Source organism: Pangasianodon hypophthalmus, chromosome 7 (genome assembly GCF_027358585.1).
Source record: "Pangasianodon hypophthalmus isolate fPanHyp1 chromosome 7, fPanHyp1.pri, whole genome shotgun sequence".
Classification (NCBI taxonomy): Eukaryota; Metazoa; Chordata; class Actinopteri; order Siluriformes; family Pangasiidae; genus Pangasianodon; species Pangasianodon hypophthalmus.
The window spans coordinates 8513373-8526826 of NC_069716.1; the positions used below are offsets into that span (position 1 = coordinate 8513373).

The following is a 13454-nucleotide window of genomic DNA, read 5'->3' on the forward strand; positions in this document are numbered from 1 at the left end:
TTGGATCGTCGGTCTGGTATCACAATAGGGGGCGGGTCTTCAATTCAATTCAGTTTTATTTGTATAGTTCTTTTAACAATGATCACTGTCACAAAGCAGCTTTACAGAAAAATTTGCAGAAAAAATTTACAACAGCACTAACGTCCTTATACTCCATATTCTCCGATAGCACTTTCTTTACTGTTTCTATAAATGATATATGTGGAATGTATATCATTCTAATACGCCGTATGGCCAAAAGTATGTGGACACTTGACTGTCACACCCATATATGGTTCTCCCCCAATCTGTTGCTACAAAGTTGGAAGCATACAATTGTATAGAATGTCTTTGTATGCTGTAGCATTACAGTTTCCCTTCACTGGAACTAAGAGGCTCAAACCTGCTCCAGTATGACAATGCACCTGTGCACAAAGCAAGCTCCATGAAGACATGGTGTTTTAAGGTTGAAGTGGAAGAACTCAAGTGTCCTGCACAGTGTCCTGACCTCAACCCTACTAAACACCTTTGGGATGAACTGGAATGCTGACTGCACCCAGGCCTCCTCAGCCAACATCACTGACTGACCTCCCTAATGCTTGTGTGGCTGAATAGGCAAATTCCCATAGCCATTTTCCAAAATCTAGTGGAAAGCCTTCCCAGAAGAGTGGAGGTTATTATAACAGCAAAGGGAGACTAAATGTGGAATGGGATGTTCAACAAACACATATGGATGTGATGGTCAGGTGTCCAAACTCTTAGCCCTATTGTCATGAACATACCTGGATCATATAAATTACATTATTACAGAAATCAGAAAGACTAGTGGAGGTAAATTGATTACTTAAAGTTAGAACATACTCTTAATAAAAGCAAAGTATCATCTACCTAAATGTACTCTAAACATGTTAAAAACAATTTGGTCTGATTCATTTCTTTATTTCAAAATGGTCCTTATAAAACAGCTGGTTAAATATTTAACAAAAATGTCAAATTTACAACACAAAAATAAAAGCAACACTTTACAACAATTATATATATGAAACAAACACTCGGATGTGGAAAACCTGCCCATGTGGAGAACAATTTATAATCAGTGTAATTTCAACTTTCCTTAACTAACATTACTTAGATTTTGAATTTACCAAGAAAAAAGCGAGATGTTTTTTTTTTTTAAAAAAAAAAAAAGGAAAAAAAAAAAAAAAAAAAAAAAAAAAAAAAGCAATAGGAAACAACAGTATTAACAATAAAATCATGCAAGGGTCAGTGCGTTAACAGTTCTCTCGCATTATCAGAACATCAGCGAGAGCAGTTACGCCATCTCAGCTTCATCGATCTTCATCATCTTGTGGGGGGTTCCTGAGTGCTGCAACAAATCAACATGAACATGAACAACTGCATCAAAAACAATAAACTTTAAACCCATTGATTTATGAATAACTGCAAAATGGGTGTTAAATCTTTTCAATATCTGCTATATACAACTATAATACACAATCAGTGGGTTTTTGCAGAATGTTTGGGATGAAACACACCTCAGGGAGTGATGAACTACTAGATTTTGAGCTTGATGCTTCTGTTTCAGGATCCACTGAGCACTCAACATCCAGCTCAAAGTCCATGACCTCGCCCAGATCTCTGAACAAGTGAAACACAAGACACTTCATTTTGTTGCACAAAGTATAAAATAAAATAATTTTAAAAATCTACAAAATATTAAGCAGCAAAATCTAAAAATAGACATTGACCATTAAAGAATTTAGCAAACTTTAATTTTCAGGATTATACTCCATCTCTCTATTGTACAAGCCTGCGTGTGGAAATCCACAAATATATGCAGGCGGTTCAAACTCGTGCTATGTGATGCATAAATATACATGGAGCATTCCATGAAAACACAGCCAATTCCTCTAATAACTGAGCATGTTCGAGCATTTCAAGTGCATTTATGAACCAAACTCATTTTATTTATTTGTTGAACTCATTTTACTTGTATTTACTAAATATTGCTCAACAAAACATACACAGCTTGCAGATCACTGCCTTCTTCAGCAGGGGGGTCCCAAGCATGCAGCTTGACTTTCCACAGTTTTATCTGCTGGTCCCAGGAGCGGCGGCTGTATTTCTTAAATTTGTTGGGAGTTCGTGGATGGACCCCTGGTTTCCTCAAGTGCCTGGAATTAGAAATGGAAGAATAAAATATTGGTACTTTCTCTCTTATGCACTCAGCACTCCTAGCTTCAATAAAGGTACAGTGCAATAACAGCACATGCTATACTGTACTCACTTTGGCACTTCTTTAATGTATCTGTCATAGGCGAGAGTGTTCTTCCCATAGTTAATCTGCTTTTGCCTCCTCATTAGGACAGTCTCGTCAGTCTCAATGTCCCCGGGGACAGGTGAATCTCTGGAATCTCGTGAGTCTGAACTGTAGGCACAACAGATACATCAAATCAACATTTATTTCTATAGCACGTTTAAAAACAACACATGTTGACCAAAGTGCTTTACATTGTCAACATTACCACAAAAAACAAACACAAATTAAGAACACACCCAATACAGTACACTACTCAGACTCCTCCCCTAAGGACAGTTGTAAGCAACAGAGGAGAGATGCGTTTTCAACAATGATTTAAAACATGCCAACGAGTTGCAGGATCTAATATGAGGTGGGAGGCTATTCCAGAGACGTGGAGCTGCCACAGAGAAGGCACTTTTAGTCTTTAATCTTGAGACTCTGAGACGATCTTAGCGGTCTAGCAGTGCAGTGCCATTGTAACAGGCTAGAGATATACTCAGGGGCAAGAACCTTTGTAACCCTTTAAAAACCATTAGCAAGACCTTATAATGCACTCTGAAATCCACAGGCAGCCAGTGCAGGGAGGCCACCACTGGAGATTTCTCCTTTGGAGCATTTCCTCGTGCCAGTCAACAGTTATTAATGTCCAAGCACAATGACACTACAATAAAAGCCACAGCTCTAAATAACAAACCTTCCAGATGACGTTTTCCTCTCTCTTGGAACAAAATCTCCAGTCAGGATCCGCCGTCTGTAACTAAACCAGTCAAGAATTTTAGCAACTTAGAAAACCTATTAATAAAGTGAGCTGAGGATTGTTTCAAACGTCTTAAGAGTAAAATTAAATAACAGCAACTGACCGCTCTATGTCCCGTCGAACATTAGTGCGCATTTCATCAGTCTCCACCTCCTCTGCCCAGTCTCTTATTCTCGACACAGGTCCTTCACTCTCTGGAGTTGTGAAACTGGACATGCGGGGAAAAAACAAACAACAAAAACATCATTTAACATGATTTTTAAAGCATCTATTGTCTAAAGTCAACAATATAGCACTTATCTTTGTTCTCTACTACATCAATGCATACATGGAAACATTCCACATTATACATTATTGTATTTATTATATTGCACCCTTTGCTTTCTAATAGCAGAACTGCCAATACAGCTAACAAGAAAATCCTAACAGGCAGAGAGAAAAAACAGTAGATTGGTTCTGGTGGGTGTGATGTTTTGGAGAGAGCATAGGAGGAACATTTTTTTCAGGATGTGCACCAAGCAACAGCAAGATAAAAACTCAGGTGTGAATGTTACTTAATAGTAAGCAGCTCCTCCGTTTTTTTACCGATCAAACAGTTCTGCCTTTTCTATGGACTTAACAGACCAAGGTTCACAAATTCACAGGTCAAAATATAACCTACGTAAGTGGAGTGCCCTTTCTTTTTGAATCGGCTTTTCCGCCAGGTGAATTTTATTCACACTATCAACATAGCAAAGGGTCAAAAATCATAAATGCATAAATGTTGGCACCTCTACAACAATCCTAAAAGATATGTGATGTTATTAAGGGTGTAATGATGCACATAATTTGCTCTTTAGTCACACTTATGTGTACAATGTACATGTGAATAGTAAAGCATCTAAATCCTCCAAACCAAAGGACAATTAAAAAAATAATTCCAGATGAGTCCTGGCGTCAATCACAGCTTTATGTCACACATTAAACACTAAACACATTCGGTGATGTGAATTAGACCCCACCTCTCCAACACAGAAACAGACACACAAGTTAAAAACACTTTACCATTCTGGCCTGTTTGATCCTCTTCTATCTGACGTGTTGGTCTCAGACTCATCACGTGATCTTCTTACGTTCCCATCAGCATCCCTTTTCCTGCAATGAGACCGTCTTGGTCCTTTGTTCCTGTCAAAAATCACACAGCAACACAAGTTGGGTTTAACAGTAGTTACTTTCATTCTTTTAAAAAAAAAATAAAAATAAAAAAAATAAAAATGTTCCACCCGAAATAGGACCCTAGAGGATTTTCCCTTTCAGAAAATATTCAGAGTAAAAACTCTATTTTTTTTATTAAACTGGAGAAAAATCACATCAATTTGGACCTAATGTGATCTGTGAATGGAAAGTTCAGAAATATAATGTTCTACATATCGAATAAATAAGATTATCATTGGCTATGTTTACATGCACATCAATATTCTGATATTAATCAAAATGTCAATAATCGAGATTACGTTCCAGAATGTAAGATCGAGATTAAGACAATATTCGGATTCTCTCCCCTGGAACATGCCTGTTTAATCAAAAATCTGTTGCATGTAAACACCTTATTCAGAAAATTCTCTGAGAGGAGATATATGCACATGATCAGTCCACAAGGAATTGTGGGTGCTAACAAATGCTTAGCTGTGGGCTTGGTATTTAGGAATGGCAACTCCATCATACTTACAACAACCACGTATACAGGAATATTCTGATGCCTGTACGCATATAAACATCGTATTCGGAATATGGCTCCAACCTTAAATGAAATTTGTTGTCCATGTAAACGTAGCCACTGTGCAGAATTAAATAATCGATTAAATATTATTAAATAATATTCGAATAGTTGGATTATGTTCATAAACCTTAAAGAGGTGCTGGGAACCTCTGAAGAACCTCATTATTCCCTTTAAAATAAAACCCAAGCAAAGAGAAAACAGGGGCAAGGGTTTGTCCAGGTTCCTGCTCTTTCTAAACCTTTTCAAAACTTGTGCCACACTGATTATCTTTAACTTTCCAAATTCTCCATGTTCAGTCATTTGTAACTGAATGTAAAGCTGAAACAGTAAATGTTATCTACATTATACAGGGTGTGCTGATTATTATGGGATGTCTAAGGACACACTCGTGTCTTGAGTCTACATTGCTTTAACACTTCTTCTAGAACTTCCTGAAATTTTTCGAAAATGTTTTCTGAATTTTTAGGTTCTTTTAAACAGGAAATTATTCCCATATTATTATTTTCCAGCTGAGCCTTTTTTTTAAGCCAATGAGGCTCATAAACAGCACTTTACTGTTTGAGCGCCATTTTGAAGCCATACATTTAATGCCGCATTTCAGCAGAACTACACAGGGTTTTTAAGCTTCTAGTTAACATAAAGCAATGGTTTCAGAGGCAAATAATGTGGTGAAAATTTGGATACATGTTTCTGACATAAATCAGAGGTTTATTTAGCTATTGTGTAACTCTGTTAGAGGATTATCGTCACAAACTAGCCAATAGAGCTAACTATGTACCAAGATACTGTGCGTTTTCTGCTTTTCAAACTACATATATTTATACACATAACATATAGGACCAAAAGAAAGAAAGGTATATGACAAATATACTTAAATGTTAATGTCTAATCCAGGCAAAGTCAATGGCTTAACTAACTAACTAATGGTTTAACTGCAACAATAACCAGGTTAACTGCACTTTCCAAAAAATGTGTGTATATACATATACTCTGCTATTCGATTAAAATAAATAAATGTCAGTAATATGATAAAAAAAGAACATGTTTAACTGAAACATGCTTGTACAATAAGGTAATTAGGCAGACAAGCAGCTAGCCTTCCGCTTTGTAAAAACCCGCGGTTTTGCGGGAACTCGCGGGAATCAGGAGCTGACTGAACCGCATTTCTCAACAACATACACACACAGTTTCCCATTTCCTTTATACAAATTAACCTGCCTGAGATTCAACACCGTTTACCTGTTTTCTTCAGTCCTGTAGTCACCGTGGCCGCTGTGTTTATGGCGGTAAGACATTGTTTGTGACTGTGAGATGAGGCGAGATGAACAGCTGCGGAGAGTTTGACAAAGCGCGCGCCAGTCGTTCCGTAGTGACCGTCAACAATCAGGTCACATGACACCCAACTGCATTCTGGGTAAAGTGGGAGGTGCATGCTGATAAACCCCGCCTTTTCGCTGGAGGGAAACCTGCCCGTGTTTATTTTTATTTTAAGCACGTGATGATGATGATGATGATGATGATGGCGATGAGGATGATGATGATGATGATGATGATTATTATTATTATTATTATTATTATTATGTCCTATGGCAGCTCCTAATATGGAGGCATAAAGGGGAGAAGTGTCCTGATAGGTGTATGATGGAGTTTCAGTTTCCTCAAGCATCAGCCTGCAAGGCACATCACATTAACGGTGGTCATTCTGATTCATCCCAGTGACTCTTATCTTTTGATTTCGTTTAGATTCCTTCACTGACTCTTTCAGTGACTCTTTCTGTAAGTTACATCATTACACCAGTAGGTGGCGCTAGTGAGTGTCTTTTTACATATTAATAGTAAAATCATTGTTTATTTGCTCAATACATTCGTTTAAAAACACCAAGTTTTCAAAAGCCATGTTTTAGTATTATGATTTATTAAAATTGGCATGTCCAATCCACAAAGAGAAGGTCTGGTGAATTTATTTTCAAGAAAGACAATAGTGCAGGCTAGGTTTGAGAGCGTAGTCACAAATGTAATTTGAAAAAAAAAAGAGAATTGAACTGTCTGAGTGCTACACACTGTTCAAATGCACTGTTCCACTCTCTTTCTCTCCTTGTTGAAAGGATATGATGAACGAACGACATCAGTGATTCAGCAGATCCTCATTTGTTCACAAATGACAAGTACATTTTGGTCATTTTGTTCACAAAAGACTAGTACCAGGTCGTTCATTTCATTCACAAACGAGAAGTACCAGTCTGTACATTTCATTCATTTCGTTCACAAATGACAAGTACCATTTTGTTCATTTCTGTCTACCACTCTTGTTCAGACTCCAAGTAAAGGGTGTACAAACAAGCATAGATATCTTTGCTACATAATTTAAAAGCAGCAATTAAGGGGGCCAAGCACTTTCTGTCCCCTCTCCTTAGTGATGTAGGAAGACCAGAAACCACTGGGACTGTCAGCGCTTGCTCTGAAGGAGATGTGCTAAATTTGAAGGTAAAATGTCAAGCTGTTGCTGATATCGTCATACTTCCTGTTCTCCTTTGGTAGCAGTTGAATGACTTCAGAAGTCTACAGAAACATTCTGTCTGCCAATTTACAGAGAAATGCGTCCCATCTAATTGGGAGGAACTTCATCATGCAGCAAGACAACGACCCAAAACACACCACCAACACAACAAAGGACTTCATCAGGGAAAAAAGTGGAAGGTTTTAGACTGGCCAAGTCAATCACCAGACCTTAACCCCATTGAGCATGCATTTCACCTCCTCAAGAGGAGAATGAAGAGAGAAACCCCCCAAAGCTAACAACAATTGAAATGAGCTGTGGTAAGCCTGGAAAAGCATCACAAAAGAAGAATGCAACAGTTTGATGTCAGTGGGTCGCTGGCTTGATGCAGTTATTGCAAGTGAGGGATACGCAACCAAATATTAAGTGTTATTTACTTTAATTTATTCTCATACTTTTGCTCACCTAAAATAGGATCGTCAGCCACCAAAGGTGCCATGTTCTAGGTTAACACATTTGTAGGTAAATATCAGGAAGTGAAAGCTGAAATGCAGATATATTATCGCATATTCAGCTTTTGGTCTAAAACCCACAAGTTTTCAGTGTATAGCCATAAAGAAAGGAATTGGCTTTGCTGTTCCCATACTTTCAGACTGTATAAACATTACAAAGGTTTAAGAGTATATGTCCTAAATGACTTGATCTTAAGGCCCAGTGTATAGATCTGTCAATGTCAGGTGAAATCCTTAAGCACTAAGCTGGAGGAACGGAGATGTAGTCCGAGATACAATAGCACACACATTGCAAAGCAAATGATTGAGTTATATGTTGAAGCTTAAACTGTGTGCAATATTCACTTGTCTGCGCAATTATAAAGTGACTCCTCCCCGCCCCCAAATATGCAAACACAGTTTCATCAAGTTGAAATTGTCAGATTAAAAAAAAAAAACCTAACAATTAAATATTAATAAAATCCCCAAAACATGCTAAGGATTAAGGTAATAGGCTTTAGTCCAATCACTCTAGGTTTGATACTACCATTAACAGTAATTTAAATATGGATATGAAGTTTAATTACAAACTGACTGAAGCTAGCTTATTACACTAATTTTGTACTTAAATAAAAATACAACCCTATAAATGTAGACAAATTAATTTTTATTCAAGTTTTGAATTGTATTGGCAGCTGTTTGTGAGCAAACCTATACATCATGATACATATATTGAAGTGTTTGAGAACCATGATCATATTGCATGCACAGACTTCACATTTTTCCCCCCTGCTCCAAAATGCACAGGGCAGGGCTACTGCAGAACCAGGATCAGGAAACAGTGCTTCAAATAAGAAACTGAACTGAATGCAAGCTACAAAATTCCTATACAATTTAGTGTAGACATTCCACTTTATTCTTCAAATGTTCAGGTCTTTTACAATTCGAAAGTAGCAAAAGGACTTCATCCAAAACCCAAGTACCATCCTGAGGGCCTGAATTACAATGATCCACAGACATTTCATACAAACATGGAAACCATCAGGTCAGTCTTTCTTGATCTTGCAGAAAATGATCAGTCTTCAATTGGGCAAGTTAGGCTTCTCAAACATTAACCTACAAGACAGGAACACACAAGTCACATTTTCACATCACTGAAAGTTTAAAATGGCAACAAGAGAAAAGATGTAGCAGGCCTTCTTGTCAGGTTCTTTTATACTGCACACAACTAAAACCTGTGCCAGTCCTGCATATGCTGTCCCAAGGCAAAAAAGACATCACAAAAACACACAGTTTATCATGATGGTATCAACTTGGGGTTTATGCTTTAAGTGAACAGAAAGGATTGCCTGACCTTGTTCCTCTTACGCCTACTGCACAACGCCTATGAAAGAAAAGAAGAGAATTAGAGGAAACCCAAATGTCCAGTAGGTTTCAGAAGTATGAATGATGCTCAGTGTTAAAGTTTCTTCACTTGACAGTAAGAATGATGTGTTGAATTAGGTTCATCCCAGCATCATTTGTGTGTTGTCGCAACAAGTAAAAACACTTACCATACTAAGCCACAGCTTAAGTAAGAAGGGCTAGGAATGCCTTCAGCCTGTAATAAGATGGGGTCATTAGATTAAAATTTGCACTCAAGTGTTGTGATGAATCTGTTGATAAACAGCTCAGCCTCATTTATAAAAATCAGATTGCCTTACCGCTCAATTCAGCAGGCCATGGTTGTGCGTCTAAGGAGCTCTCCACATCTACAAGAGACAAATCAATTCATTTTCAAAAAATGAAACATGTTGCATTATTTTAACAATGGCTACATTTACAGGAATATTCCAATATTAAATCAGAATTTGGCAGTATTGTAATTAGTATTGAGCCATGTAAATACCAATCAGATTGCCCGATTCATATTAAGACAATCTGATTCCACAAATTCGGATTCCCATTCCTGGAATATGCCTGTTTTAATCAAAAATCTGTTGCATGTAAACACCTTATTCAGAAAATTCTCTGAGAGGAGATATATGCACACGCTCAGTCCTCAAGGAATTGTGGGTGCTAACAGATGCTTAGCTGTGGGCTTGGTATTTAGGAATGGCAACTCCATCATACTTACAACAACCACGTATACAGGAGTATTCTGATGCCTGTACGCATATGAACATATTCAGAATATAGCTGCAATCTGAATATAAATCTTAAATGGAATTTGATGCATGTAAACCAATTTAGCCAATGTTTGCCCACAGACTAGGGCTGCCCACATGGGTTTAGTGACCAGCCCACTCTCAAGTGGGCAAGACTCCACCACGGCCATGCTGCAAGACTGCTAAAACAGCAAGCCCTGAACACAGCCTAAACAGCAGTGCCTTTCTTTTCCAGCAGAGTAACACTAGTTCAGGCACGGAACAGGCCTGCACAGCTGACTGCCGCTGGATAAAAGGCATATTCAACACTACTGTAAAGTTACTCAACTTACCAGCATTGCATTAACACAGTGATCTGGTGATCTGGTAATCCAGTGAACCAGTGATCCACAGAACTCATCCTGGAGAAGTGGTGGACAAGAGAGCAATCTGTGAACATAAAGACAAGAAATCATGTTTGACTATTCCTTAAGAGTGATCATTAAATTGTTTTTTTTTTAATAAGTTCACTTGTATAGAGTTAAGTATACAGTTGCTATCTGAAGCAAAATGGCGGCCTGATGATCAGTAACTCGACTTGCACAGACATGAACACGTGGTGCTAACAGCAACCTGCTTCAAAACTCATTAAAACTCCACCTTCTCTAGTCTTGCATGCATGTAAACGCAATGAAATACACCCTGAAAGCTTTCGACAACAATCATGAGGCCAGTTATTTACACAGGAAATGATTTCTCTACTACAGAGAATCCAGATTCTAATGCGTCTCGTGCACTAGCTTTAGCGCTGTTACAATGCTACAGTTAAAGTCGAATCGTAAAGAATAATAACCTAATAATCTCACCATAGCACTCTTAACGAAGAATAAGGCTTAAAAGGCAAAGCAGAGCTCTTAAGCAGAGCTGTGAAGTGCAACACCGCCATGACGAACAGGAAAGACCCAGCCTCGTCGTGCAGCGGATTTATACACCACCGAAGAAGCGCATGGCATGCTGGGACAGAAACCTCACTCCCGCTAAACAGTGGCTAACTTCCGGTGTGAGTTATCACCATGTTTGTTCATTTATTATTTGTCTTGCAATATAAAATTTGCATAAAATAGCAATATATATATATAAAATTAATGTTCTATTTGTGCAAATTAGTCTCTTTGTTACACTTTCACGAAATTTTATTTTAGCTGGATCTACTTATTTCCTTCACTCCTACTTATCTCCTTCGTACCATTTGATTGGAATGAGACCAAAGACAGTTCTTTTACCATCTGCAGGTCTGTGTTGAATTAAAGATAGATAAACAAACATTTCATATAAGGGATTTCATGTGTTATTGCAAGACATAGGTCTTTTGCCATGTAAAAGAAAGAAAGAAGGAAATAATAATTTCAAATAAGGGTTACAGATGGCACAATGCCTTTTTTTCCTTTTTCCTATCCTATATATATTTTTTTTCTTTAAAACCTTCTAAGTTTTAAAATACAGGAAAAAATACACAGCTACAATACAAAACTACTTACATAAAACTGCAGCTTTCACACAAAAATCCCTCACATTGCAAGTATACTAATATTAATACTACTAATAATAATAATAATGCAGTTTCTTTATATGTAAATATTTTTAAAAAAGGTTTTAAAAAATCTTTTCCATTTGTTACAGGATCGGGATCAGATTAATTATTTTTTCTCCAATTATCAAAACAAACATATATATATATATTTTTTAATTCAATCAGTGCCATCTCTACTAAGGGTCTTCCCTGAATGAATGAATGAATGAATGAATGAACGAATGAATGAATGAAAGACAGAAAGAACCATTTCATATAAAGGTTTCCACTTTTTTCATAGGTTTATATGTTTAAAAAAGCCCAGCCATTACCTAATAATAAATATTAATGAGTTCTGTGTGTCTAATTGGCCTTTCTAACCTCTTTCTAAAACTTTTATTCTTAGCTCTTTGCACAGTCCAGGATAGAAATCCAAGAAAATAAATATCTTATTCAGATTGATTCTGTAACTGAACACTAGATGGCATTATAAACCTGACTAGCTGGTGTGAATGAACTGAAAAGCTCAGATTATATTGTATTGAACAGCCAATGTTGCTTATTAAGGGTTACATTATTTTTAACATTGTACAAGAATGCATGATAGTGCAGATTTTCCTGCAGTATAATTTAATAACCACACAGGCATCATGAATTAGTTTTTTAATAATAATAAAAAAAAATCCCTGCTGAAAAATTCTGGTGAAGCTGGGAGAAGTTTTAAAATACCACTCTTTTTTTCCTCACATTGAGGGTAAATTTTTATTTATTAAAATATATTTTTTTAAAGATCCACAGTGTGTATTTCCTTAACAATGCCACACTTCCTAACGTTGAAAGAACATCTTGAAAGGAAATAATAAGAGATAATTAATAAGAGAAATTTCAGCATGTCATCTCGTAATGTAAAAAGAATCCATGTTTATGATGTTTCAATAAACCTGGTGTTCAATAAACCTGATGATGGTATGCTGAGATAATGAAATCTGATGTGCTATTACCAGTAACATGTCATTATTCCCCCATGTAGCATGTCTTTCAAAATATGCTACAAAATTTCAAAAACTTTTTAAATATTAAAAAAAAAAATTTATTTAAACAACAAATATGTGATGTGAAAATCAGAGAAAATTGTATTACTATAGTGACTTGATAAATTACTAAAGGCCTAGTGAACCTTTTAGCAATATATAACATCTGAGTAATGCCAGAGCTTTATTATGCTAAACCTAGCCTAAAATCTTGGTGTAATTTACGCATCACATATATATCACTGTTCTCCATGTGACAAGACCCAGTCTTTAACTTTCTATATATTTAAAACAATACAATGTTTCCTCGCCCATCATTCACCTCCTCATCCTTTCAGTCTCCGATGTCATACATACAGGCCAATCAACCCTGTGAAGACATCCTGACTGATGATCAGGCTTTTACACACGAAGAGACACCAAGTTTTATTGCTTTTCCCCAGAGAATGGCGTCATTCTGTCTCATCACAGGAACTTTCCCACCGAGACCCCCAGACGGACGCTTGTCCCCTCTTTTGGTGGGGTGGAATTCTCCAGAACAGCCCCAGAATCTCCATGGCAACGATTAAAAGCTGGGGGGTGAGTGTGTCAAGAGATGGAAGGGGAGAGCAAAAAGAAACGTTGAGCAGAGCTGAAGGGCAGGGCACAAAGGCCGATAAAGCACATAACCATAGAAGGGGAAGTATTTAGACCTTGAAAATGAGTCCGTCTGCTTCATTTGTCCCCTCTTTGACTAAATGCCATCATCTGATAAGCATGATTTCATGAACATCTACTGGACCATGTGGAAATAGTACCTCCATAGTCCTTCTTGGAGTTTTTGTGGAATATGGATTTGTAATAAGTAGGGATGTAACAATTCCAATTTTAGATATAGTACTGATATTAGCTTTGAATATCAGCTGAAACCAGATTTTGATCTAGTCCTGACATCCTCAACA

At 37.1% G+C, this 13454-nt stretch overlaps 1 protein-coding gene and 2 non-coding genes across 3 annotated transcripts; all 3 read right to left on the reverse strand.

The window, feature by feature from the left end:
- Positions 1 to 38: 38 nt before the first annotated feature.
- On the reverse strand, positions 39 to 6196 carry slbp (stem-loop binding protein). Its single transcript, XM_026940758.3, has 8 exons — positions 6038 to 6196; positions 4083 to 4202; positions 3142 to 3246; positions 2976 to 3038; positions 2267 to 2407; positions 2004 to 2153; positions 1515 to 1617; positions 39 to 1345 (listed from the first exon to the last, which is right to left on the reverse strand). Exons 1-8 carry the CDS (start codon positions 6091 to 6093, stop codon positions 1292 to 1294), a joined length of 792 nt encoding a protein of 263 aa, XP_026796559.1. The 5' UTR covers positions 6094 to 6196; the 3' UTR covers positions 39 to 1291.
- Positions 6197 to 9234: 3038 nt separating this feature from the next.
- LOC113542950 (small nucleolar RNA SNORD63) lies at positions 9235 to 9303 on the reverse strand. The gene has a single exon (XR_003404370.1). It is a non-coding gene; the product is annotated as a small nucleolar RNA SNORD63 (small nucleolar RNA).
- A 717-nt stretch (positions 9304 to 10020) lies between these two features.
- LOC113542949 (small nucleolar RNA SNORA74) lies at positions 10021 to 10223 on the reverse strand. The gene has a single exon (XR_003404369.3). It is a non-coding gene; the product is annotated as a small nucleolar RNA SNORA74 (small nucleolar RNA).
- Positions 10224 to 13454: the final 3231 nt, after the last annotated feature.